At 43.9% G+C, this 25,524-nt stretch overlaps 1 protein-coding gene across 3 annotated transcripts in view; it reads right to left on the minus strand.

Moving 5' to 3' along the window:
* The window catches only part of LOC137377143 (protein kinase C-binding protein NELL1-like), an 828,881-nt gene that overhangs the window by 634,147 nt on the left and 169,210 nt on the right, over positions 1–25,524 (minus strand). For all 3 annotated transcript variants that reach the window (XM_068046502.1, XM_068046504.1, XM_068046503.1), the window contains exon 11: positions 14,047–14,146. In XM_068046502.1, the coding sequence (XP_067902603.1) occupies positions 14,047–14,146 (100 nt within the window). The remainder of the gene's footprint in view (positions 1–14,046; positions 14,147–25,524) is intronic.

Below are 25,524 nucleotides of genomic sequence, written 5' to 3' on the forward strand. Positions count from 1 at the left end.
TAGAGGTGGGTAGTACCGTCCATCGTGCCTGTTCGGCACCGCAATCCCAATCCTGAGCCATTTTTGGAGAGGCTGGATCGGGGTCAGAGGCAAACAGGGTCAGTTACAGGGCCTATTTATTCCCTGTTCCTGCGCCAACTGGGATTTCCAATTGGCAATGCGGGCCAGAGATATCTGCCTGGACCATGGCCAAGCAACCATGGCATGCTCACATCAGGAAAGGGGGGGTGGTGAGGCTGCGCTTCATCGTGCGAGGGACACTCCCGACAATCCGCACCAGTCATGGCTGCCGGGCCACAGCTGCAGCTGTTGGCTGTCCCATGAAGGGGTTGCCCCTCCATGATCATGGCCAGGCAGCTGTTGTTAAACTCCAGAAAGCTTGTTAAGGAAGGATAATGCTGGAGCCTATATTTACTCAGTTTCACATTTATTGTGCAGAGTAAAAGGATTACAAACATGTAGCTCCTCACTCAAAACCCTCTCCCACTCCCTATGTTTGTCTGCTTTTAAGTGCTCAACTAAATCCCCAATTAACTCCCTTCACCTGCATATAATCACACAATTAACAGCTGTGGCTATTTCATATTAAGAAAAAACTGATCTTTTCTTCAGAGGGCACCTACATCCTGAGCTCCACCTCTCTCTCTCGCTCCACCACAAATTGGCAGGTCCCATCTCGGCCAGTGGGGTTGCTGTTCTGTCAGTGCTGGACGGCCTCCCATTGGTCCTCTAGCCTCAAAAGCCGGCCCCCCCCCCCCATCCTTAATTGGACGGCAAGCCTACTGCCTGCCATTAACTGGCCTGGCCCTTTAAAAATCCAGTGGGGCATGTCTAAAACACACGGGGTTGGAACCCGGAACTGGACCGATTTCCATTACCCGATCCTGGACTGAAAATCCGGTCCCAGAGGTCAAATTTCAAAAATGTCTAATGTGTTTGGATTAACCCTTTTCCTGTTAATTACTTACATATATTCAGCCAGATATTTGGTTTGTTAATTCTCTGGAAGTGAAATCTCTGGAGGTATTCAACATTATATTTTACACAACGGTCATTCTTGGCTATTGTTGAAGAGATTAATTATTCCCAATGGCATCTGATGGTGGGCGGTGTGAACATCGAGGATAGGAGCTTCTGACTAGTAATTGCAATTAATAATAGAAACGCAACAGGGCCCTTATTACTGTTGGGCCTGGCGTTTTGCTGTTGCTGGGGTGTTAAAGCAGTGGAATAACCTCTCTAAAATTCAACGAGAAGATGTTCAGTGATCAGGACAGAGAGACCTAGGGTTCATATATACAAATCTTTGAAGATGGAAGGACAAATTGATGAGGCTGTTAAAAAAGCATATAGAATCATTGGCTTTCTAAACAGAGCCATAAGTTAAAAAGCAACGATGTTATGGTAAACTTTTATAGATCACTGGTTACTTTAAAATACTCAGAGTATTGTGTCCAATTGTGGGAACCACACATTAAGAAGAATGTCAAGGCCTTGGAGAGGGTGCAGAGGAGATTTACCAGAATGGTACCATGGATGAGGAACTTCTCCTTAGAGCAGAAAAGGTTAAGGAAGAATTTAATAGAGATTTTCAAAACTAGGAGAGGTTTTGATAGAATAGCTATGGATGAACAGTTTTCACTGCTAAGAGCGTCGGCAACCAGAGGATAAAGATTTAAGGTAATTGGCAAAAGTCCAGGGGGAAAATTAGGAGAATTTTTTTTTAATGCAGCGAGTTGTTACGTTCTGAAATGTACTGCAGGATTCAATAGCAACTTTCAAAAGCGAAATGGATATATACTTGAAACGGAGACATTTGCAAGGCTATGGGGAAAGGTGAGTAGGGTAATTGGTTAATTCTTGCACAGGCATGTTGGGCCAAATGGTTTCCTGCACCATATGATTCTATGAACAGTAGCCACTGTCTTTATGTTGACATTTCTTTTTGAGAAACCAAGAATACCTCATGTTTCTATGATTTTCTAAAACTCACTTTCTTTCTTCTGCAACTAGCCTCTGCCAGCTCTCTGAGGCCCACACTTCACGTCTTTGACCTGAGAAATGCGTCTCTTAAACTATCTGTAATTATGCACAAATTGCATATTCCAAATTATTTATTGAATAAGCCTAATCAACACAAGTTGGGGACATGTACAAGATTAGGCATTTGTTTCTGCTAAACCTAGTTAAGTGGTTGCCAATTCAATGATGTTGGTCACCAAGTCGATAACCCTACTTTCTATTATTTGTGTTATAATTTTATCCCCACTGCATTTAATTTCAGCTACAAATGAAGAGGTTTTGCAGAAGTTCAGATATGAAATGGACATCTGTACTGAAGCATATAAAAGTCTCATCACACTACGGATATCAGGAAACTGAAGAGAAACATTTCATTCAAGCCTACATGTATACTCGAGATGGGCCTATGCAATGAGAATAATATTACTTGATCCTTTGGTGTGTGATGTATTGTAAGACTCACAGGATTACAAGCAATATCCAAAGAAAATGTGGATTTTACTATAGTTTAACTGGAACATTGTGTGTGTATATATATATATATATATATATATATATATATATATATATATATATATACACACACACAGTTATTGCATGAGTTACATCTAAACACGTCTTGATCTGTCGGGCTCCACTCACAACTAATTGGTCATGTGTGAGACGACATCACTTCCTCCAGTAATCTTCACTTACAGCTCTTTAAGGTGGTCCGCGATTAAGGTCGGCACACAACATACCCATTTTTTCAAAAGATAAAAACGTACGTAAAATAAACAATGATGTTGCCGTCCGGACTAACTATACATGATTAAAACAAAACGTTATTTACAGCTCAGCAAATTTAACACTCCCAGAAATGTAGAGGAGGTTTGTTTATTCATCCCGATCTTGTCATCATGAATCCTTTCTCACAGCTGAACCTGTCTTGATGATTCCTCTGTACTCATGGCCTCTGTACATTCATCATTAGATTTTGTCTTTAAACATGTCTGCGATGCCACAGGGTTGTCACATGTAGTGTTGTCATACATCTCTCTGAGTTGACTTCGGTTCCATCTGAGAATCACACCATTGGGTGTCTGGACCTCGTATGATCTGGGCTGGTCGCACAACCTCGTAACCTCTGCAGGATACCAAGTTCCTGACGATGATTGAGGACTCTGACCTTCTGTCCTACTCATAATCATGGCAATTCCGGTCCTATATGCCTTTCGTACGATGCCTTCATCTTCCCTTGTATAGGCAGAAGTATATCCTTTACTGTCGAAAACTTAGACAGATGATGACTGGGCAGGATAGTTTTTACTTGCCTTCCAAACATCAACTCTGCAGGCGACTGTAAGCCCATTTCTGATGGAGTGGCTCGGAGGTGCAGCATTGCAACCTTGAGATCTTGTCCCGTCTGCCGACACTTTAAAATTAGCGATTTGATGTTGCGCAACATACGTTCAGCCATGCTGTTGGACTTTGAATAATGCAGCAACAGTATCACGTGACAGACTCCCCACTTGGCCCACATGTCTTAGAATAGTCTTCTTACATATTGTGGCCCATTATCGGAGATGATCTTTTCTGGCACACCAAATAAGCTGAACAGAGCACTGACTGTAATAGCAACCACTGCACTTGACGTATCTCATAGCAATCTGATGATCGGAAACTTGGTGAAGTAATCCATGACAAGGAGGAAATCATCACCTTGAATGTGAAATAAATCTGTGCCGATCTTCGACCATAGATGTGAAAATATTTCATGTGGGATCAAGGGTTCCTTCTGTTGATTTGGCTGACAACTTTGACATGCCTCACAGGATTTCACCACCATCTCAACATCATTGTTGATTCCTGGCCAGTAGACCATCTCTCTGGCAAGATGTCTGGTACGTTCTATTCCTAAATCTCCTTGATGCAGTTGACCTAGGATATACCTAGGGTATCAGGACTTGTTTCTGTTTGAAAATCAACCCCTGTGATATACCAAGTTTGTCTCGATACAACCAGAAACAGCATAGACGTTCAGTTACTTCCTGTATGGTGTCAGGCCATCCTTCCATAATCATCTTCCACAACAATGATAGGGTAGGGTCATGTGCTGTCTCATCTATTAGTTGCTGGCATCTGTGGGGTCCAAACTCATAAGGTCGATTTTTAGAACATCTTCAATCTCAGTATCGACCCCCTGGACATGAAAATCTAGCGAGGCATCTGCATTTTTATTTGGGTTAGGCAACCTGCTCAGTGTGTTCGATAAGAGCATTTTGCTGCCCGGTTTATATCAGACATCACAATCATAGCCTTGGACCTTCACCAAAGGTCACTGCAACCACAGAGAAGCACTCGTGAGCAGTCCACACCATATTGTTTCAAGTGGCTTGTGATCAGTCTCCACAGTAAAATGCTTTCTGAACAAGTAGGTGTGAAACCTAATGATACCAAAAACCAGAGCTAACGTTTCACGTTCAATGTTAGAGTAACTGGATTGGGTTTACAACAAACTCTTTGACACGAAGGCTTTCCTTCCTGCTTGATGCAGGCTAATCCCTTCTGGGACGCACTGACCTCAAGCGTGGTCTCTTTGGTCAGGTTGTAATACTGTAGCACTCTGTCTTGACTTGACAGAGCTTACTTTACAGACTCAAACACCTGTTGGTGGTCTTCCTGCCACAAGTAAGGGGTATCTTTATGCAGCAATTCCCTAAGCAATGCTGCTCGCTCAGCAAAATTGGGGATGTACGGGGCCAAGAAGTTGAACAGCCCTAGACACCGTTGTAGGTCTTCCTGGTCCTGAGGAGTTGGCATGGCTTTGACATCTTCAATCTTATCTGGGTCTGGGCATATTCCTGTGTTGGAATATATCGACCCGAAGAAGTTGATGTGTCCAACGTTGACCTGACATTTCTTACTATTAAACATAAGGCCCTCACAACGAGCAGCCAGCATTAACAAATGCAAGTTTCGGTCATGCTCTGCCTTGGTTCGCCCCATCACCACAACATTGTCGGCTATACAGATACAGCCCAGGACACTTTCAGTTATCCTTTCCATGTATTGCTGACACACAGACCAAACGGTAACCATCTGAAACAGTATCTCCTGAATGGGATTCTAAAAGTTGTGAGTAGCTAGGACTTTTTGGCTAAGTGGACAGACCAGGAGCCATGCTTCACATCGAACTTTGAAAAATACTTAGCACCAGTAAACTTAGGAATCAGCTCCTCCAGGGTTGGGGTTTTGTCCGGACATCTCTTGAGGGCTAAATTCAGTTGTTGCCGTCTAAGCAAATCCTAACATTGCCATCTTTCTTCAGCATGCAGGTAATGGAACTGCATCAATTTGTTTGCTCTTTGTTGGTGTGTTCATCAGAAAAATCCAATGTTGCCACAATGTAATTTGTGGTGGTCTTCAGAAAAAATATATTCCAAACACTGACACCATATAATATTACTTGATCCTTCGGTGTGTGATCTATTGTAAGACTCACAGGACGACAAGTAATATTCAAAGAAAACATGGGTTTTATTATTCTTTAACTGAAACCTATATATACACAAACAGTTATTGCACGAGCTACATCGAAAAACATCCTTCTCTGTCGGGCTCCACCCACAACTAACTGGTCATGTGTGACATGATACCACTGCCTCTGGTGATCTTCACTTATTGCTCCTTAAGTTGGTTCACTCTTTAGGTCAACCCACAACAAAGTACAGAACTTTTAAGCATAATGCTTTGGATATTTATCATATTTCTACATTAAAATTAAATACAAAACAATTGTAATTTTAGACATTTATTATTCCAATCAATTATAAGAATCTAAATCGAGTAGAGTGCTCTGGGAATATAGATACATAAATTGCTACATGGTGTCAGCACAGCTCAATTAGTAGCATTCTTGCCTCTGAGTCAAAAGGTTGTGGGTTTAAGTTCCACTTGAGCACAAAATTCCCGGCTGACACTCCAGTGCGGTACTGAAGAAGTGCTACGCTGTTGGAAGTGCCAACTTTCGGATCAGACATTAAACCGAGGCCCTGTCTGCTCTCTCAGGTGGATGTAAAAGATCTCGTGACCCTATTTCAAAGAAGAGCAGAGGAGCTCTCTCCAGTGTCCTGGCCGATACTGTCCTGTGAATCATCACAAAAGAGAGATTATCTGGTCATTATCACGTTGCTGTTTGTGGTAGCTTGCTGTGTATAAATTGGCTGCCGTGTTTCGTACATTACAACAGTGACTGCAAAAGTACTTCATTGGCTGCAAAGTGCTTTGGAATGTCCTAGAGTTGTGAAAGGCACTATATAAATGCAAGTCTTCCCTTTTTTTAAAGGAGCAACACAAGTTGATAAAGCTGTAAAAAAATACAAAGCACTGACTCTCATTTCTAATGGAATTGAATCTGTCTTCAGGGAGCTAATGGAAGGTCATCAACCTGAAATGTTAACTCTGTTTTTCTCTCCACTGATGCTGCCTGACCTGCTGAGTATTTCCAGCATTTTCTGTTTTTGTTTCAGATTTCCAGCATTTTGTTTTTGTATTAGTCACGAAACAACTGCTCTACTTCGAACTTTGTCATGGCAAGAGATTCCCAGGACAGAGAAAACGATTTAGAGATATTCTCAAACCATCCCAGAAGAGATCCAACATACCCACTGATTCATGGGAATCTCTGGCCCACAACTGCTCAAAATGGAGAAGGAATATTCGGGAAGGCACCGAGCACCTCGACAGACTTTGAAGGGAGCATGCGGAAATCAAGCCCAGGCAGTGGAAGGAGCGCACAGCACCCCCGCCCCCCCACCCCACCCCACCCCCACAAGGCAACTCATCTACTTGATCCTTCAAATACCACCCGTCTCACATGGGTAGAGTCTGTGGATCATGAATTGGACTCGTTAGCCATCTTAGAACGCACTGAGCCAGAGTGGAAGCAAAGCATCTTCGATCCCGAGAGATTGCCTAAGACGACTACTTATGTGGAACATTCTGGGGTGTTTTCTATGTTAAAGGTGCAATATGAATGTAAGTTAGCCTCCATCTGGCATGTCAATGTGAAATGTGTAGAGAGGCTGCAAGGGGGAAATCTAAACGAACAGGTCTTACTCCAAACGAATTAAACTTGAACTCCACAATTAAGGAGTAAGTGAAAAGGACAGAATGGGAGTTGAAGAAACATTTCAACATGGAAGAATAATTTGGTTATTTCTTACAATTTATTGGTTGACTTTGTGGAAGCCAGCATCCTAAGAATAGCCAGAAGGATATCTCAATAAATGTAGGAATTTGGTTACTGTACTAAGAAGGATTTGTGTCCAGGAGACTGCAAAGTTGAATTGGCAGGTTTTACTGCTGTGAAGCTAAAGACTGCCTGTGTAGAAGAAGCCAGAAGCTTACTTAAACATTAGAGGGTAGATTTTATGAAATACTGCTGCTGAGGTGGAGCTTTGTGCTATGGAGCACATATTGAGAATTGGGATGTGGAGTTCAGCAGACCCTACACAATTTTCCATCCATTAAAGCTGACCTTCATGTCTGAATTCCTGGTTTGCCTTCCTGTTGCATGAAGCTCTAACTCACAAAATCTAGCTCTGTATGGCTTATGGATGTTTAACCATCTATTATGAATAATTCCGTTGATTTGCGTTTGAGTGGAACTGCGGGAACATTACTTTGGGGATATTTATTTACTTACGTTAGAGTTTATTTTCTGACTGTTTGCTTTGGTTGATTGGTTGTGCTACTGAATGCTAAAGAAGGTAGGGGAGCTATGCAGCAATCTGATGCTTTACATTGCATGAAATGAAGATTAGGAGTGTGGTTCACAAACGATTCTTTTTCAGTACAACGTGGAAACGACGTCACACCCATGCTGTGTGGGGTAAATGATCCCTTAATCAATTGCAGCCAGCTCAGTAATTAAGCAAATAAAAGCAAAATACTGTGGATGCTGGAAATCTGAAATAAAAACAAAAAGTGATGGAAATACACAGCAGGTCTGACAGCATCTGTAGAGAGAGGAGCAGAGTTAACGTTCCAAGTCTGTGACCTTTCATCAGAACTGCCAAAGGTTAGAAAAGAATTAGGTTTTAAGCAAGTGCTGCAGAGGGGGTGGGGAGAGAACAAAGGGGAAGGTGTTTGATAGGGAAGAGGGCAGAGAGATTAAATAACAAAGCTGTCCAGGGACAAAGGCAAAGAGTGTGTTAATGCTTGTGGTGGAAGATAAAGCATTAGTCCAGAGTGAGTGTTAATGGCAGAATAATGAGCAGCTCTGACTACACGAAAAACTTGGTTAAAAAATAAAATTTTTAAAAAGGCCAGTCATGCTCTGAAGTTATTGAACTCAATGTTCAGTCCGCAAGGCTGTAGAGTGCCTAATTGAGAGATCATGTGCTGTTCCTCGAGCTTGCGGTTGATGTTCACTGCAACCCTGGAGCAGGCCAAAGACAGAAATGTTGGCATGAGAGTAGAGGAAAGTGGTGAAATGGCAAGCAACCAATAGTTCGGGGTCATGCTTTTGGACTGAATGGAGATGTTCCGTAAAGCAGTCACCCAAGCATGATCCCGTCCGCCTATGATAAAATCCAGCCCTAAATCTCTCCTGCCCTCTGCCCTATCAAACACCTTCCCCTTTGCTCTCTCCCCCACCACCCCCACCCCTCTCCTTCACTTGCTTAAAACCTAATTCTTTTCTAACTTTTGCCCGTTCTGATGAAAGGTCACAGACCTAAAACATTAACTCGGTTTCACTCTCCACAGATGCTGCCAGACCTGCTCTGTACTTCCAACACTTTTTGACTTTATTTCAGTAATTAAGCATCTGGCCCACTGCCCAAAAACTAGGAGTGATGTTATGAACATATCTGGCAGATAAATAAATTTGTTCCTAACTCTACTGGGCTTGCATTTTTATTCAGTTAAGTCCAAACGTGAAGAGTGGTACACTGTACAAGATGTAAAAGACAAGTAGGGAGCCTTTTTGCAGACTGCATTGTAATTTTCCTAACGAAATGCACTTATCAAGTCTCGAGTGTGTGTACCTTACTGCATTTCCCATTCAGACAGCTGACTCTGGAATCATGGAGTCACTCTTTTGGAACCTTTATTATTACAGAGAATTACACCAAATTGACGGCACAGAAACAGGCCATTTACTTCTCCTGGACTATGCTGGTGCTTAAGCTCCAAATGAGCCTCCTCCCACTCAGCAATAAGCAAATATTAGGCAAATAAAAATTCAGGAAGCATATAACTTCATTCACAACACTGTGAAATCAAAGCATAAGAAAATAAAATTAATAAGCAATGAGAAGCAGCGTAAAGTAATAATTGGCAGAATCTAACAGAAACACCATTTGTGCATGAGTAGTTTGCCATTATCTTCTTCACAAGCCCTGAGTTTATGTAAACAGAAATTCCTTGGAAGATGCCAAGAATATCTCCAAGAAACCCTGAACTCTTAGTTCTGTTTCATGTCCGCTCCAGTGGCGGGACTGCATCATATTCACAATTCAACAGGCCATTTGGAGGAGATGGTAAGTGAAAATCAGGGGTTTCTTCATGGGATCAATGGGCGGGGGAGGAAAAAGTTATTTTTGAAAAGACCACAATATTAAGGAAATAGGTAAACTATGCACAAATACAGTTGTACTAGAGTATTTATGACCACCTCTATTATGGTTTTGAGGCACAAGAGAGTGCAAAACCTTATGGAGAGGCTTGCCATATTCAGCAGAAAAGAAGTGTAGGAAAATAGGAAAACCATGCAAAGTTTGGTCACTAGCTCATTTAAAAAAAAACAAAGAAAGCAAGAGTTTGGGCTGGACATAATGCCCCCCCCCCCCCCAGAGACGGGCTAGGAGGCAGGGTGGCCCACAGAATTGCGGCAGGAGGCAGGGGACGGAGGGCCCGTCGCCTTCCTGTTGTACCTCAATTTGGTCGGGGGCAGGATAGGCTAAAGACAGAGGCCAATTGAGGCCCTTCAGAGGCCTATTATCAGCCAATTAGGGGCCTCTTGCTGCCGCCGCTCCTCTGTCATGTGAAAAGGTCACCCAGTGAAATAAGACGACCTCCTGCGGCTTGAGGAGGGGCCCTCCTCCATGGGCAATCTGTGTCCCATGAACGGCCCCCAGCAGAAACCAACCCACCTCCCTGAACTCTGCAATCCATGCCCACCTTCCCTCCCTCCATCGCCAGGGCCTGCTGGACTGGTCCCCGCGACCCCACCTTACTTACCGTGGTTCCGGTCTCCAGTGATGGCCTGCTCCCAGGCTTCCTGCAGTACCGGCAGTGGTCACTGCTTCCAGTGGCGCTGCCCATACTACTGAGCTGCTGGCCCTCTGATTGGCCAGCAGCTCTTGGAGGCAGGATCCCCATCTGTAAAGGGATGGGGATCCCGGCGTTGGCTATTAATTGGTTTGGCGTCATTAGGTTGAGCCAGGGGGTGGGGGTCCGAAAGGCTGAGGCTGAGTTCCCATGGCCTTTTTAACCTGGCACCGGGAGCCCCGCCAGCTCCACTAAATCCAGCCCTTTGTGTGGGTAAGCATTACCTTGGCTACTTTCTATTCAACACTTAATTATTAATGGCAGCAGTTCGTACAAATATAACAACTTTCATTTAGATAGCGCCTTTAGCTTTGCAAAAAGTGCTTCACAGATGTGTAATCAGACAAAAATTGACACAGAGCTAAGGATGAATTAAATGTTTGGTCAAAGATGTATGTTTTACGGAGGTTCTTAAATGAGAAGACTGAGGTGAAGAGGAAGATAGGTTTAGGAAGGGAATTTCAGAGCTTAGGGCCTAGACAGGTGAAAGGTATGGCCACCAATGGTACATCGGAACAAAGGTGCATAGGACAGGAGCATAGTAGGCCATTCTGCCCTTCGAGCCTGCTCCACCATTCGATAAGATCATGGTTGATCTGGTTGTGGACTCAACTCTACTTTCCTGTCTGTCCTCCATAACCCTTGACTCCCTTGTCTATCAAAAAACTATCTAACTGCTCTCTGAGGAAGAGAATTCCACAGACTAACGACCCTCTGAGAGAAAAAGTTCTCCTCATCTCTGTCTTAAAAGGGAAACCCCTAATTTTTCAACTGTGTCCCCTAGTTTTAGTCTCCCTGATGGTGAAGTGAAGGGAGTAGGGGATAGCAAAAGAGTTGGAGGAACACAGTTCTCAGAAACATATGAGAAAGAGATAGTTTGTTAAGGTACAAATACTCTACCCAGTCACTGATACTCAGTTAATATACAGTCATCTACAAGCCAAATCACAGTGAAGGAAAAGCTGCCACCTAGCCTACATTTGGCAAGAATCAATGAATTATGAGCATTAGCCTTGTAACAGACACATATAGATACTGTCTACATTTCGCTTCATTTGTACATTCATAGGGGACTTTCCTGTTAACACAAACGTCAGCATTCTCAGCCAGAAGGGTGATAATCTGACGAATGTCAATGTGACCCAAGGCATTGGGGAAGTCAGCAGCTCAAGACATCATCCTTTTGGTTTGCTGCGGGGATGCCACGTCCTCCTGAACACAGACAGCTACGAGTTTCAAGGAGTAACTTCAGATATCAGTAAGTGGCTGATAGCCACAACTGCTCTAGCAGGTGCCTCAAGGTCAAAGTGAGCACTGTACACTGACACCAATGAGAAATAATTGGTGCGAGACTCTCCAAATCCTCTTAACTCATCATGCAGCATTTTCTTATTAAAACTAATTCTCCAAAAATAAAGCACTTGTCAGATCAATCAATAAAACTAATCATCTATAAATCCTGAGGGGTGCCTTTCTTCCTGAGTTCCAGCAAGCTGGCACCAATAATCGTCATTAGCTCCTTTCAAATCCATTACAAAAAAGAAAATTTGCCAGCTACTCTATACTGTGTCTCATCATTTACTCTGTAACAGAATTGAGCAAACAATAACACAAGCAAGGGTTTTGGAGGTGATTAAATGCTGGCAAAAAATGGCTCAGTTATATGGACAAAACATTAACACAATGTTGTGTAACAATGGCATAGATTGTCTTGCTCTTTGAACACACTGCAATGTATACTAAGGCATGGAATAGACTGCTCCTTTACTGACATATTGGGCTGGATTTTGTGTAGGAGGCAGGGCTCCCGGTGCCCGGCCAAAAAGGCAGGGGGATCCCCACCTCTGCCTTTTCACACACACCCACCCCCGGAGGGATCCTCTGGTCTTTTTAAATCAAAGAATCACGAGCTGGGATCCCCATCCCTTTAAAGATGGAGATCCTGCCTCCATGAGCTGCCGGCCAATCAGAGGGCCAGCAGCTCAGCAGTATCAGCAGCGCTGCTGAGAGCAGTGGCCGCTGCCAGTACTGCAGAGACCTTGGACCCAGGCCCAGCGGAGCAACCAGGGCCAGTGCGAAAGGCCTCGGTGAGAGGGTGCGAGGGGATGGTCTTGCACTCCAGGTGGACGGGGGCAATTGGTTCCCAGTGGGGGTCCTCCCTGGACCACAGATTGCCCATGGAGGAGGCCTCCCCTCACCAAGCCCACAAGGAGTGCGCTTTGTGTTACAAGGTGACCCCAACGTAGCAGAGCCCCCCGCCACCCCACAACCCCACCACCATGGGTAAAATCCAGCAGCAGCGGGAAGAGGCCCTTAATTGCCCATTAATAGGCTACTTAAGGGCCTCAATTGGACTCTGGGCAGGAAGGCTATTGTTGGCCTTATCCACCCCCAGGAAGATAAATTGGCAACAGGCCCGCCCCACCATGCCCCCGCCACCCATTGTGATACTCTGTACCCCCTCCCCCATCCCCAACCCCTCCTCTGAGGGCACACAAAATATAGCTCATCAAAGTACTGAACTGTATAAAAGTCTGTTCATTTACAGTCTTGAGATAAACCAGCTAGAAAATCTGAAGTTGTTCTTTATTTAAGGGGGAAACACTTGAACTTTTATCATAGTTAGAAATTTAGACAAAAAAAATCAATTATATAGATGCTATGTAAAAGGGAAAAAAAAAATCACAGATTAAAACCATTAAAACAAATAAACGGATATGGAGGAAGAGACTAATTACTTTGTTTAACGTCACGTATTGTAGTCTCCTACTGTCATCCTCTCTTCTTCAGGCATGAAGGCAGGTTGTTCAGGGCTGTGGAAATCTCCACAATCCAACTTAGTGTCCATCACAGTCTTTACAGGCAATATTACTCCTGTCAGCAACCCCTCCACTCTTCAACTTCATGTTTCTATTACAATCAGGTGCTTCTATTACAAATTTCTCTCATAGTGCCATTTCCTGGTCAACATTTATGATTCAACTAACATATTAAAACAGTTAACTGGCCATTTTTCTCATTACTAGCTATGAAACCTTGCACTGTGCAAATTGGCTGTCACAATTGCCTACATTACAGCCATGTCTATGGAAGTCAACTTCAGCAGAGGTGCAAAATGCGTGGTAGTGGATCGTCCACCTATTATACACCCTGTGTGATTATAGGCAGACAAACTGCTCTCACCCATTTTGTGCCCCACTAATGTTGAATTTCACCTCCTATGCTGTGAAGCACCTTGGGATGTCCTGAGGATATGAAAGGTGTGATGTAAGAGCAAGTTCTGTCTTTTTAAAAAAAGTCTGAGGTGCAGACTAAAGGATCTTAAACCCTGCATATTCATTTGAAGATGACTGGGGCTCAGTGCAGTGGAAACAAAACTTAAAAATAGCTGGCATATGTCCAATTTTTTCTATCATGCAGTTTAGGGTAATGGTAAATGTGCTCTCAAGTAGAATATGTTCTTGAGTGGCACAGTCAGAGCTCCAGTCACTGCATGGCTGTGTGACATGGCTATAGTTAGCATGCAATGGAAATCTCAATACTTGATGGGGGTTATTGGAGAAAGCTTTGTTATGCTGTCTGCATGCCACTGCAGCCCAAAGCATTTCAAATGCTGTCAAAATAATTGGATCCTAATAAACATCTGAATTTTAAACTGCCTCAAACTGGGTGACTGGAGTGATAAGTTGAAGCATTTATACTTACCACGACATACATTACAGCACTTGTTTTCAGGCTGAATTTGTTCAATCAGTGGGCAATCCAGAGGTGGACACGGCTCATGAACAATGGCCATTGTTCGGTTCTGTCAAGCAGGAATAAGAGCTATTATTAGAGCAATACACTCTCACACGGTAAGAAGTGAAACTTTAATGCACTGTATAGAAATTCTTGCACAGTCTCAAACAGTCTCTGTGGAGATCCTTCCATGAGTACTGAATTCCTGTGCAACTTAAAACTTAAAAGTAAAGCTGATTTGAGTTATTGTCATGTCATTATAGTTAACACTTATAGAATTTGCATCCATTTTCAGGTAATAACTGATATTCTAAGTCATTTTGTCTCTGGTAATATTCTGCAAAAGCAGATTTTTAATAGCATATTGGGCTGGAATAAAGTACAGATTGTGATGGAGCCCAGGGTTTGCGAGACCAGTGGAGGAGCTTGTGGAAGCTGTTGTCTGAACAGATAACTTTTTGAATTCTGTTAGGTGCACTAACTCTGGTTTCAAAGCTTGTTTTTTTTGGGAGACATTCCCCAACTAAAAGTGAAACTAAAAACTTCAGGATTCTGAGAAGACAGAATCTGGTTATCTGCTTACCTAGTTGGAAGCAAATAAATCAGACTCAGAGCCATCCAAGCTCAGATCACAAGACTGCAGCATGCAGGCAAGTTGAAGAGAGTGGAAGCTGAATCCAGGAGCTGGCCCTAGGCAATTATGAGCGACTAGCGTTGTTCCGGTTACTTAAGGTAATACAGGTGGATCTATGTCATCAAGACTGTCGTGAGCAGGGCTGAGGAGGTTCAGGAGTTGTGCACCTTTTTTGGTGAAGACCGTACCCGTGGAGTTCAGATTGAAGAATAACTGATGTTGGAAGAGAATCGATGGTTGCATCTTGAAAGAAAGGAGATCTACGTGAGGAAGTTCAGAGCTTTGAAGAACTTAGTGGGTTAAGTGTACCATATATGCTGAGTGGACTGCCCAGTAAATCCGTGAGACCTACCTTTGTTGTATCTAACAGTTAATGTGTAATTCGGAAATATATATTGACTGTGATTTGTCTGTTAATTCATGTTTAATTTATTTTACTTTTGGTTTGATTGTTAAAGTAAAAGTTATAAAAGTGAAATCTTGTCCATTTTGTTTTTCTATTGGGGTTGTTTGGTAAATTTGGTTATTTTAGTTTGTTGATCTCCACGGGAATCATAACAAGATGGATAGAAAATGATAGATTCCTTAGTATAGGGGATGACTTGTTCTGGTTGCTAAGTGTAGACATTGTAAACATGTTCCTTTTGAAGGCATTTACCATCTTGCTAAATCTATCAACCAGACTAATTGTTAATCCACCCCCATCAGTCCAATTTTACCAATTCTTCAAATGTGGTCCAGTTCATACACACTAAGTGCTGGGTTTTGTGTTGGAGGTGGGGCTCCCGGCGTCAGGCTGAAGTGGCAGGGGAGATCCCCGCCTCTGCTTTTTCGTGACGCCCACCACCACCCCCTTCCCCCCCACCCTCCCACCCCCCAATCCGAGCAATTTTCCAGTCTTTTTGATTCAAAGTTTTAGGAGATGGGATCCCTGTCCCTTTAAAGACTTTAAAGGGGTGGGGATCCTGCCTTCAAGAGCTGTCAGACAATCAGAGGGCCGGCAGCTCAGCAGTATTGGAAGCACCACTGGGAGCAGTACTAGAAAGGCCTCGGACCCAGGCCCAAAGGTGGAACACCAGAACAGAGGTAGGTGAGGTGGGGTCGCCAGGGTCAGTCCAGAAGGCCCAGTGCAGAGGGGGAAGTGGGGGGTGCAGTCAGAGGGGTGGTTGTTCAGCCAGTCCAGGGGGATGGCGGGGGCGGGGGGTCCCAGGGGGTACCGTTGTTCCCAGTGGGGGTCCTCCATGGGCCACAAATTGCCTACGGAGAAGCGACCCACCCCACCAAGGCCACAGGGCAGGCGCCGCTTTTTACAAGGCATCCTCCCCATGCAGCGGAGGCCCACCACACCCCCATTCCCCCCCACCACCCCCCCCCCCCACCCCTGGCAAGGAAGAGGCCCTTAATTAGCTGTTAATAGGCCACTTGAGGGCCACAACTGGCCTCTGGGCGGGAAGTCTGTCATTGGCCTATCCCGCCCCAAGAAGATTGCTGGGCGACGGGGAGGTGACGGGCCCTCCGCCCTGCTGCCCACCACAACACGATATTCCGTGCCCCTCAGCCTCCAATCCGGCCTTGGGGGGGGGGGGAGGGGGGAGGTGTCCAGTAAAATCATTGCCAAACTCTACAATTGGTCATTTATACATAATCAACTGGGCACGTTGGAGGGAAACATACTGGGGAGAGATTTCCTCTGTCCACCATGTGCAAAAAAATTGTAAACTTTCTCTTTTTAACTGGGCTTATAATTTTGTTACACAAGGCACAAAGAGGACACCTTCTCCCAGTGTTGCTTACACAGCAATTGCACACCACTCAGCTGCATGTACAGATCCACTCAACACTTCCACAGCACCTTCAGCCAAAATGGGCAATATCAAGAATATTAAATACATTTCCAGTCAAACAAATATAGTTATGTGAATACTGATTCCATACAGGCCAATTCCGACAAGAGTTGATCGATTGAATGGAGCAGGAAGATTGTATCTCATTTGAAGAATGAGAAAGATTACATTCAAGGTGGATAAAACATAATTATCCTTATTTTCTAAACTTCCATGTGCACACAGGCGTAAACCAAAACAGTACCAGAAGAGGGAACAGTATTCTATTCATAGGCCAACTTGGATTAATCATGCTTCAGGTAAGCATACATCCTACTTGAACCTAATCTAAACTTTTTCACAACTGAACTTGCAACTTAATGCATCAACGTCCTCCTCCCCCGCACCTCCCCCTCCCCCAGTCTGACAATATTATCGAAAATGTACAGTGGTGCCTGCCCACAGTTTTTTTTTCACGTTTGTACTTTTGGCCAGGCCTGTTCATTATTTGGTCATTTAACACCTTCTCTGCACCAATGCTTTGTCTTTCACCACACCATGAACACACCCTTTGCCTTTGCTATATGACCTTCTGGTCAGTTCTTCCCTGTAAACCTCTGTCCTATCAACACTTTCCCTTTTGTTATCTTTTGCCCCACCCCTGCCTTATTTGCTTAAAACCTATTACATTTCTAACCTTTGCTAGTTCTGATGAAAGGTCATTGACCTGAAATGTTAACTCTGCTTCTCTCTCCACAGATGCTGCCAGACCTGCTCAGTATTTCCAGCACTTTTTGTTTTTATTTCAGATGTCCAGCATCTGCAGTATTTTGCTTTTATTATATAATCCTCTAATAGTTTTTTTTTCTTTTACCCTTTCGTCTGGTTAGACAAATCACCGCTCAAGAAACATCAGATGCAATCTGCCCACCCAAGTGGATCCAGGGACCAGTGACAGGAGGCTACTTTGATGAATCATTGCTGTGAGACAGTTGGAGAGAATGCAGAAGGTTCCTTCTTGTTAATTTTCTCTACTCCAACTCTCTCTACATTACCCTCTTGTCTCCTGTGATAATTAGCACTTAGCAGAAAAGAATTGTCATTTCATTTTTCCATGCACTCTAAGAAAAAGGTCAAGGCTGTTGGGCTAGGTTCAAAATACACCATGCTGAATGTCTACTGGGCCTGTTGCTAGCTGAATAATGTAGAAAGAAACCGCCTGTGCGAACAGAAATACAAAACCATTGCCCTTTGTGAAGAAAATATGTATTTCTCAGCCAGGAAAACCTGCACAGAATGATCCCTTGAGCTTCTGTTCTGTCATCTACATTAGTCGCGTCTCCAACTGATTGTTGCAATAATGTCACTGTCTTTTCAATGTTCTTCACACTGGAATAAGTCATGCCTAGTGACTAAAGAAACTTGAACCAAATCAAATGGAGAAAGTTATTGTGAATGAGCTTTATCCAGTGCCTTCAGTCCCTTGAGCATGTAGTCATTTTCTTTTTTTTCTTTTCTTTCTTTCTTTCGGGCCTCCTTATCTCGAGAGACAATGGATACGCGCCTGGAGGTGGTCAGTGGTTTGTGAAGCAGCGCCTGGAGTGGCTATAAAGGCCAATTCTGGAGTGACAGGCTCTTCCACAGGTGCTGCAGAGAAATTTGTTTGTTGGGGCTGTTGCACAGTTGGCTCTCCCCTTGCGCCTCTGTCTTTTTTCCTGCCAACTACTAAGTCTCTTCGACTCGCCACAATTTAGCCCTGTCTTTATGGCTGCCCGCCAGCTCTGGCGAATGCTGGCAACTGACTCCCACGACTTGTGATCAATGTCACACGATTTCATGTCGCGTTTGCAGACGTCTTTATAACGGAGACATGGACGGCCGGTGGGTCTGATACCAGTGGCGAGCTTGCTGTACAATGTGTCTTTGGGGATCCTGCCATCTTCCATGCGGCTCACATGGCCAAGCCATCTCAAGCGCCGCTGACTCAGTAGTGTGTATAAGCTGGGGATGTTGGCCGCTTCAAGGACTTCTGTGTTGGAGATATAGTCCTGCCACCTGATGCCAAGTATTCTCCGAAGGCAGCGAAGATGGAATGAATTGAGACGTCGCTCTTGGCTGGCATACGTTGTCCAGGCCTCGCTGCCGTAGAGCAAGGTACTGAGGACACAGGCCTGATACACTCGGACTTTTGTGTTCCGTGTCAGTGCGCCATTTTCCCACACTCTCTTGGCCAGTCTGAACATAGCAGTGGAAGCCTTACCCATGCGCTTGTTGATTTCTGCATTTAGAGACAGGTTACTGGTGATAGTTGAGCCTAGGTAGGTGAACTCTTGAACCACTTCCAGAGCGTGGTCGCCAATATTGATGGATGGAGCATTTCTGACATCCTGCCCCATGATGTTCGTTTTCTTGAGGCTGATGGTTAGGCCAAATTCATTGCAGGCAGACGCAAACCTGTCGATGAGACTCTGCAGGCATTTTTCAGTGTGAGATGTTAAAGCAGCATCGTCAGCAAAGAGGAGTTCTCTGATGAGGACTTTCCGTACTTTGGACTTCGCTCTTAGACGGGCAAGGTTGAACAACCTGCCCCCTGATCTTGTGTGGAGGAAAATTCCTTCTTCAGAGGATTTGAACGCATGTGAAAGCAGCAGGGAGAAGAAAATCCCAAAAAGTGTGGGTGCGAGAACACAGCCCTGTTTCACACCACTCAGGACAGGAAAGGGCTCTGATGAGGAGCCACCATGTTGAATTGTGCCTTTCATATTGTCATGGAATGAGGTGATGATACTTAGTAGCTTTGGTGGACATCCGATCTTTTCTAGTAGTCTGAAGAGACCACGTCTGCTGACGAGGTCAAAGGCTTTGGTGAGATCAATGAAAGCAATGTAGAGGGGCATCTGTTGTTCACGGCATTTCTCCTGTATCTGACGAAGGGAGAACAGCATGTCAATAGTCGATCTCTCTGCACGAAAGCCACACTGTGCCTCAGGGTAGACGCGCTCGGCCAGCTTCTGGAGCCTGTTCAGAGCGACTCGAGCAAAGACTTTCCCCACTATGCTGAGCAGGGAGATTCCACGGTAGTTGTTGCAGTCACCGCGGTCACCTTTGTTTTTATAGAGGGTGATGATGTTGGCATCGCGCATGTCCTGGGGTACTGCTCCCTCGTCCCAGCACAGGCATAGCAGTTCATGTAGTGCTGAGAGTATAGCAGGCTTGGCACTCTTGATTATTTCAGGGGTAATGCTGTCCTTCCCAGGGGCTTTTCCGCTGGCTAGGGAATCAATGGCATCACTGAGTTCCGATTTGGTTGGCTGTATGTCCAGCTCATCCATGACTGGTAGAGGCTGGGCTGCATTGAGGGCATTTGTAGTCATTTACCCCACAAGTTTCAATATTTGGCTTTCTCTCTGTATACATGTCATGTTGCATTGGACATTGCCGATACTTTTTTTTACAGCTAGAAGGCCACTGGAGAAGCAGCAAAACAGCTATAAACAGGGCTTTCACTGTTACTATAGAAACATTATACAACTTGCAATGTCTTATTGTTGTTGCCGCTGAAGCAATCTGTGCCACTTTTTTAAGTATTCTTGTTGCTGTTCATATAAAAGGAACTGAAAGGCAGAAAATGATTATACAGATAACGCGCATCTAGCAGATCCCTGATAGAATCTGTATATCTGAATGTTCAACTGGACAGTAACAGGAGAATTTTATTCCTCAGATGAAGAATTAGTAATGCAAGTTTCCAGCAAACCAAAATTGGGGTTCATCTGGGCCTTCAAAGAGCATATTCTTGCTACCTATGGTGTACAAGACACATATTCAAACAATTCTGCTTCCTGTTCCAGAATGACTAGGCATGCAACAAAAGGCACTCCTTTAGCTCATAACCAAGATGTGAGATGGATTTAGGGTGAAAAGGGAACCAGTTTCAGGGAGGGAAGACTCCAATGCGCACTGATCTGCTATTAAGGACTAAGAAGAAAGGGTTTAGCCTCTTAGAAGATCATTTTGCTAAAGCCCCTCAATTGAAGACCTGGAATAAGCAAGTGGTGACGAGCAAGCCTGGTATGTGACACTTGTCCAAGACATCTGGAGCGTCAATATAAATTTAACTAACATTGCATTTTCAGAGCAGGAAAGTCATTTTTTACCATCTAGGCTTAAATCATGAACATGCGATTACTATTAATTGTGCTGTTATACATGTGTAAAAGACCACACATGGTGCAATTCTTCAAACCATATTCTGCACTGAAGCATATTAACCTGAACCCAACTAATGCTGTGTGTGTGATGCTGTATGTCATAAGTTAAACCAAGCTAAGGCTGTACTTTTATCATTCTGAAACTCAATTATTAAGAGACTATTAACAAAAATTGAGAATGCATGGAAGCAACCTATTAACATGGGTAGGCAATAGATTAGAAGAGGCAGAGTAGCTATTACAGGCATGCACTCAAGTTGGGCAGAATGTTTATGTTTAGAGATACAGCACTGAAACAGGCCCTTCGGCCCACCGAGTCTGTGCCGACCATCAACAACCCATTTTATACTAATCCTACACTAATCCCATATTCCTACCGCATCCCCACCTGTCCCTGTATTTCCCTACCACCTACCTATACTAGGGGCAATTTATAATGGCCAATTTACCTATCAATCTGCAAGTCTTTTGGCTTGTGGGAGGAAACCGGAGCACCCGGAGAAAACCCACGCAGACACAGGGAGAACTTGCAAATTCCACACAGGCAGCACCCAGAATTGAACTCGGGTCGCTGGAGCTGTGAGGCTGCGGTGCTAACCACTGCGCCACTGTGCCACCAGTGGTATCCCCCAGGAATCTGTACTGGGGCCTTAGCCTTTCACTACATTTATAAATGACTTAGATGAAGGAATAGAGAGCCGGATATCAAAGTTTGCAGATGACAGCAGGTTAGACAGCACAGTAAATATTGTGGATGGGAGCAGAAAGTTGCAAAAGCACATTAATAGATTAAGTGAATGGATAAAATTGTAGCAGATGGAGTTCAATGTGGAAGAGGGTGAGGTCATCCACTCTGGACTAGGAAAGATGTTTGAGTATTTTCTAATTGGTGAGAAGCTAGGAACTGTGAAGGAGCAGAGAGATTTATTGGTCCAAGTACAGGAACCACTAAAAGCTAGAGAAAGGTGCAAAAATTAAAAAGACTACTGAAATGTGGGCCTCTCTCTCTGGAAGACAAAGGGATGGAAATTATGTTAGAGATTTATAAAGCTCTGGCTGGACCCCATTTAGAGTATTGTGTTCAGTTCCAGGAACCTCATTTCAGGAAGGACATATTAGCCTTGGCAGGAGTGTAGCACAGATTCACCAGAATGATACTGAGCTTAAAAGGATTAAAATATTGGGACAGTTTCCATTGACCAGGCTTGTAATTCATTGAGTACAGAAGATTAAATGGTGATCTAATTGAGGTGTCTAAAATGATGAAAGGATTTGTAGGGTGGACAGAGAGAAACTGTTTCCTCTGGTGGGGGAGTCCTGAACAAGAGGACATAACTTTAAAATTAGAGCTAGCCTTGTCAGGGGTGATATCAGGAAGCAGTTTTTAAGAGTTATAGCGTCGTAGAGTTATACAGCACAGAAACAGGCCCTTTGGCCCATTGTGTCCGTGCTGGTCATCAAGCACCTATCTATTCTAATCCCATTTTCCTGCACTTGGCCCGTAGCCTTGTATGCTATGGCATTTCAAGTGCTCATCTAAATAATTCTTAAATGTCGTGAGAGTCCCTGCCTTTACCACGCCTTCAGACAGTGTGTTCCAGATTCCAACAACCCTCTGGGGGAAAACATTTTCCTCAAGTCCTCTCTAAACCTCCTGCCCCTTACCTTAAATCTATGCCCTCTGGTTATTGAACCCTCCGCTAAGGGAAAAAGTTTCTTCCTATCTACCCTATCTCTGCCCCTCATAATTCTGTATACTTCAATCAGGTCCCCCCTTCTCTGCTCTAAGGAAAAAACCCTAACGTATGCAGTCTCTCTTCATAGCTGAAATGCTCCAGCCCAGGCAACATCCTGGTGAATCTCCTCTGCACCCTCTCCAGTGCAATCACATCCTTCCTATAGTGTGGCAACCAGAACTGTACACAGTACTCCAGCTGTGGCCTAACTAGTGTTTTATACAGCTCCATCATAACCTCCCTGCTCCTATATTCCAAGCCTCGGCTAATAAAGGCAAGTATCCCATATTCCTTTTTAACCACCTTATCTACCTGTGTTGCTGCCTTCAGTGATCTATGCACAAGTACACCAAGGTCCCTCTGACCTTCTGTACTACCTAGGGTCCTACCACCCATTGAATATTCCCTTGCCTTGTTAGTCCTCCCAAAATGCATCACCACACACTTCTCAGGATTAAATTCCATTTGCCACTGCTCTGCCCATCTTACCAGCTCATCTACATCTTCCTGTAATCTAAGGCATTCCTCCTTACGATTTACGACACCACCAATTTTCATTTTTCATACAAAGGTTAGTGGAAATCTTTTTATTTATTCGTTCATGGGATGTGGGTCTCGCTGGCTAGGCCAGCATTTATTGCCCATCCCCAATTGCCCTGGACTATCTCTCCAAAAAGCTGTTGAGGCTGGGGGGTCAACTGAAAATTTCAAAACTGAGATTGCTAGATTTTTGTTAGCCAATGGTATTAAGGAATACAGAACCAAGGCAGGTGAATGGGATTAAGATACAGATCAGCCATGATCTAATTCAATGGAGGAACATGCACGAGAGAGGGGTGGGGTGTTGAAGGCCTACTCATTTTCCTATGATCCTATTATTATACTATTTATGATAATTACTCAATAAACAAGACACCTTTGCACTCAAAGAGTTCAGGAAAGAACGTAATGTTAAAGATGCAATTCTGTTGCCATTCTTTTCCTGATCTCTGATGACCCAAGTTAAATGGTTTTCAACTAATGTCACGTTTTATCATTGCTTTTGGAAGAATATAACCTTACTTAATATTATTTACTTTGGCTAACAGAGATCAACTCAAATGAGCCAAAGATGACTTTGCATTTTAAACCCTAAACATACAACAGTAAGTTCTCCTATATTTCTTACATTGTTTGTGAGCATGTAATGATGGAATTTTCCAGCTAATCAACACCACATTCAGTGTATGCTTGGGTCCAGAATTTGAAACTGTAATCTGAATGGGGTTCAAGTCCAAGACAAGCATTAATCATTTCTATCACTCTGGGATTTAGCAGTCTTGCAACTGATGCTAAAGCAAGTGACTTGAGTCATGAAGGACTCTCGGCTCAAGTTATCACAGGGCATTGCTCAGTTTATACCTTTATGGTAGGTCATTCACAGGAATAATTCCTGTCTCCAATCACTTCCCCATTTGGCCTGGAATGGAAAGGGTACGTTCTTTAGTGTAGCTCTCAAAGTCTCCTCGCACCTGTGGCCATCAAGCTCAGACATTCAGCAAACAAAGTTGTCACACCAAACCCTCTTGCTACACTTGGAACAAGCTTTGCAATTGTTTGAAGCTCAAAACATCAGAAAACTGTGGAACAGATGCTGAGCTGGATCCAGGACATTCAACACAAATCTTGAATTAAGAAGTCAGCGTTGATCAGGAGAGCAAATCAGACTAAACAAAACCAAAGCCCCACAAGCAAGAAAGCATGAAGGGCACCCACCATATCAAGATAATTTCAAAATTCAATAGAAAATGGACAAAAAAATTTGCATAACTATACACAAAGAACTAGTATAGAATGGGAATCAAAATCCTTTAAGTGCTGAGCCAGTGCTAACTGTGCAGTCAGCAACAGAAGAAACAACTGAGGATATATCTTGAATATCCTGGCAACAGCCTGAGATTAAGCCAGTCTATTCGCAACTTTGGTATTACACTTGACCCCAAGATGAGCTTCCAACCTCATATTCATGCCATCACTAAGACTGCCTATTTCTACCTCAGTAGCATCACCCAAATTCACCCCATCTCAGCTCATCTGCTGCTGAAACCCTCACTCATGCCTTTGTTCCCTTTAGATTTGACTATTCCAACGCACTCCTGACTGCTCTCCCAGATTCTACTCTTTGTAAATTTGAGGTCATCCGAAACTCTGCTGCCTATGTCTTAACTCACACTAAGTCCCCTTCCCCTATCAACCCTGTGCTCGCTGACCTATGGTTGCTCTCGGTCAAGCAACGTCTTGATTTTAAAATTCTCATCCTTGTTTTCAAATCCTTTCATGGCTTCGCCCATTCCTATCTCGGTGAACTCTTCCCGCACCACAACCCTCCGAGATATCTGTGCTCCTCTAATTCTGGACTCTTGTGCATCCCTGATTTTAATCAGTCCACCATTGGTAGCAGCGCTTTCAATTGCCTAGGCTCCAAGCCCTGGAATACCCTCCTTCCACCTCTCCGCCTCACTTTCCTCCTTGAAGTCACTCCTTAAAATCTATCTCTTTGACCAAGCTTTTAGTCATCTGTCATTCGTTATCTCCTTTTGTGGCTCAGTGCCATACGTTGTTTTATAATGCTCCTGTAAAGCGCCTTGGGAAATTTTATTGCATTAAAGGCACTATATAAATATAAGTTGTTGTTGATGTTGTTGATGATGTTGTTGAATATTTCAACATATATAGCTGAGACAAGTTGTAGCAGAGGTGGTAAGCATGAGGGCAGGATAGGGGAGCCGAGCCGAGCATAATCCAGACTTGCAATAGTTCAAGGAATGCGAGGCATCTGCTGAGAAACAACAAAAAAAGGAAGAAAAGCAGGGACAGTATTGGGGGTATCTAGCAGGTTACATACTTTCTAATTGAACCAGAAACAAAACTAGCTAAGCATTTAGAAGCAGTGGAACGAATTTTACAGACTCCCTGACGTCGGGGGTCATGGCAGGGGCAGGGGGATGGAAAATGCCTCCGGGAGAGCCTCGCCACAGATCCCGATGCTGGAAAGGCCCGGC

The sequence above is a fragment of the Heterodontus francisci genome, chromosome 14, assembly GCF_036365525.1.
Source record: "Heterodontus francisci isolate sHetFra1 chromosome 14, sHetFra1.hap1, whole genome shotgun sequence".
Lineage (NCBI taxonomy): Eukaryota > Metazoa > Chordata > Chondrichthyes > Heterodontiformes > Heterodontidae > Heterodontus > Heterodontus francisci.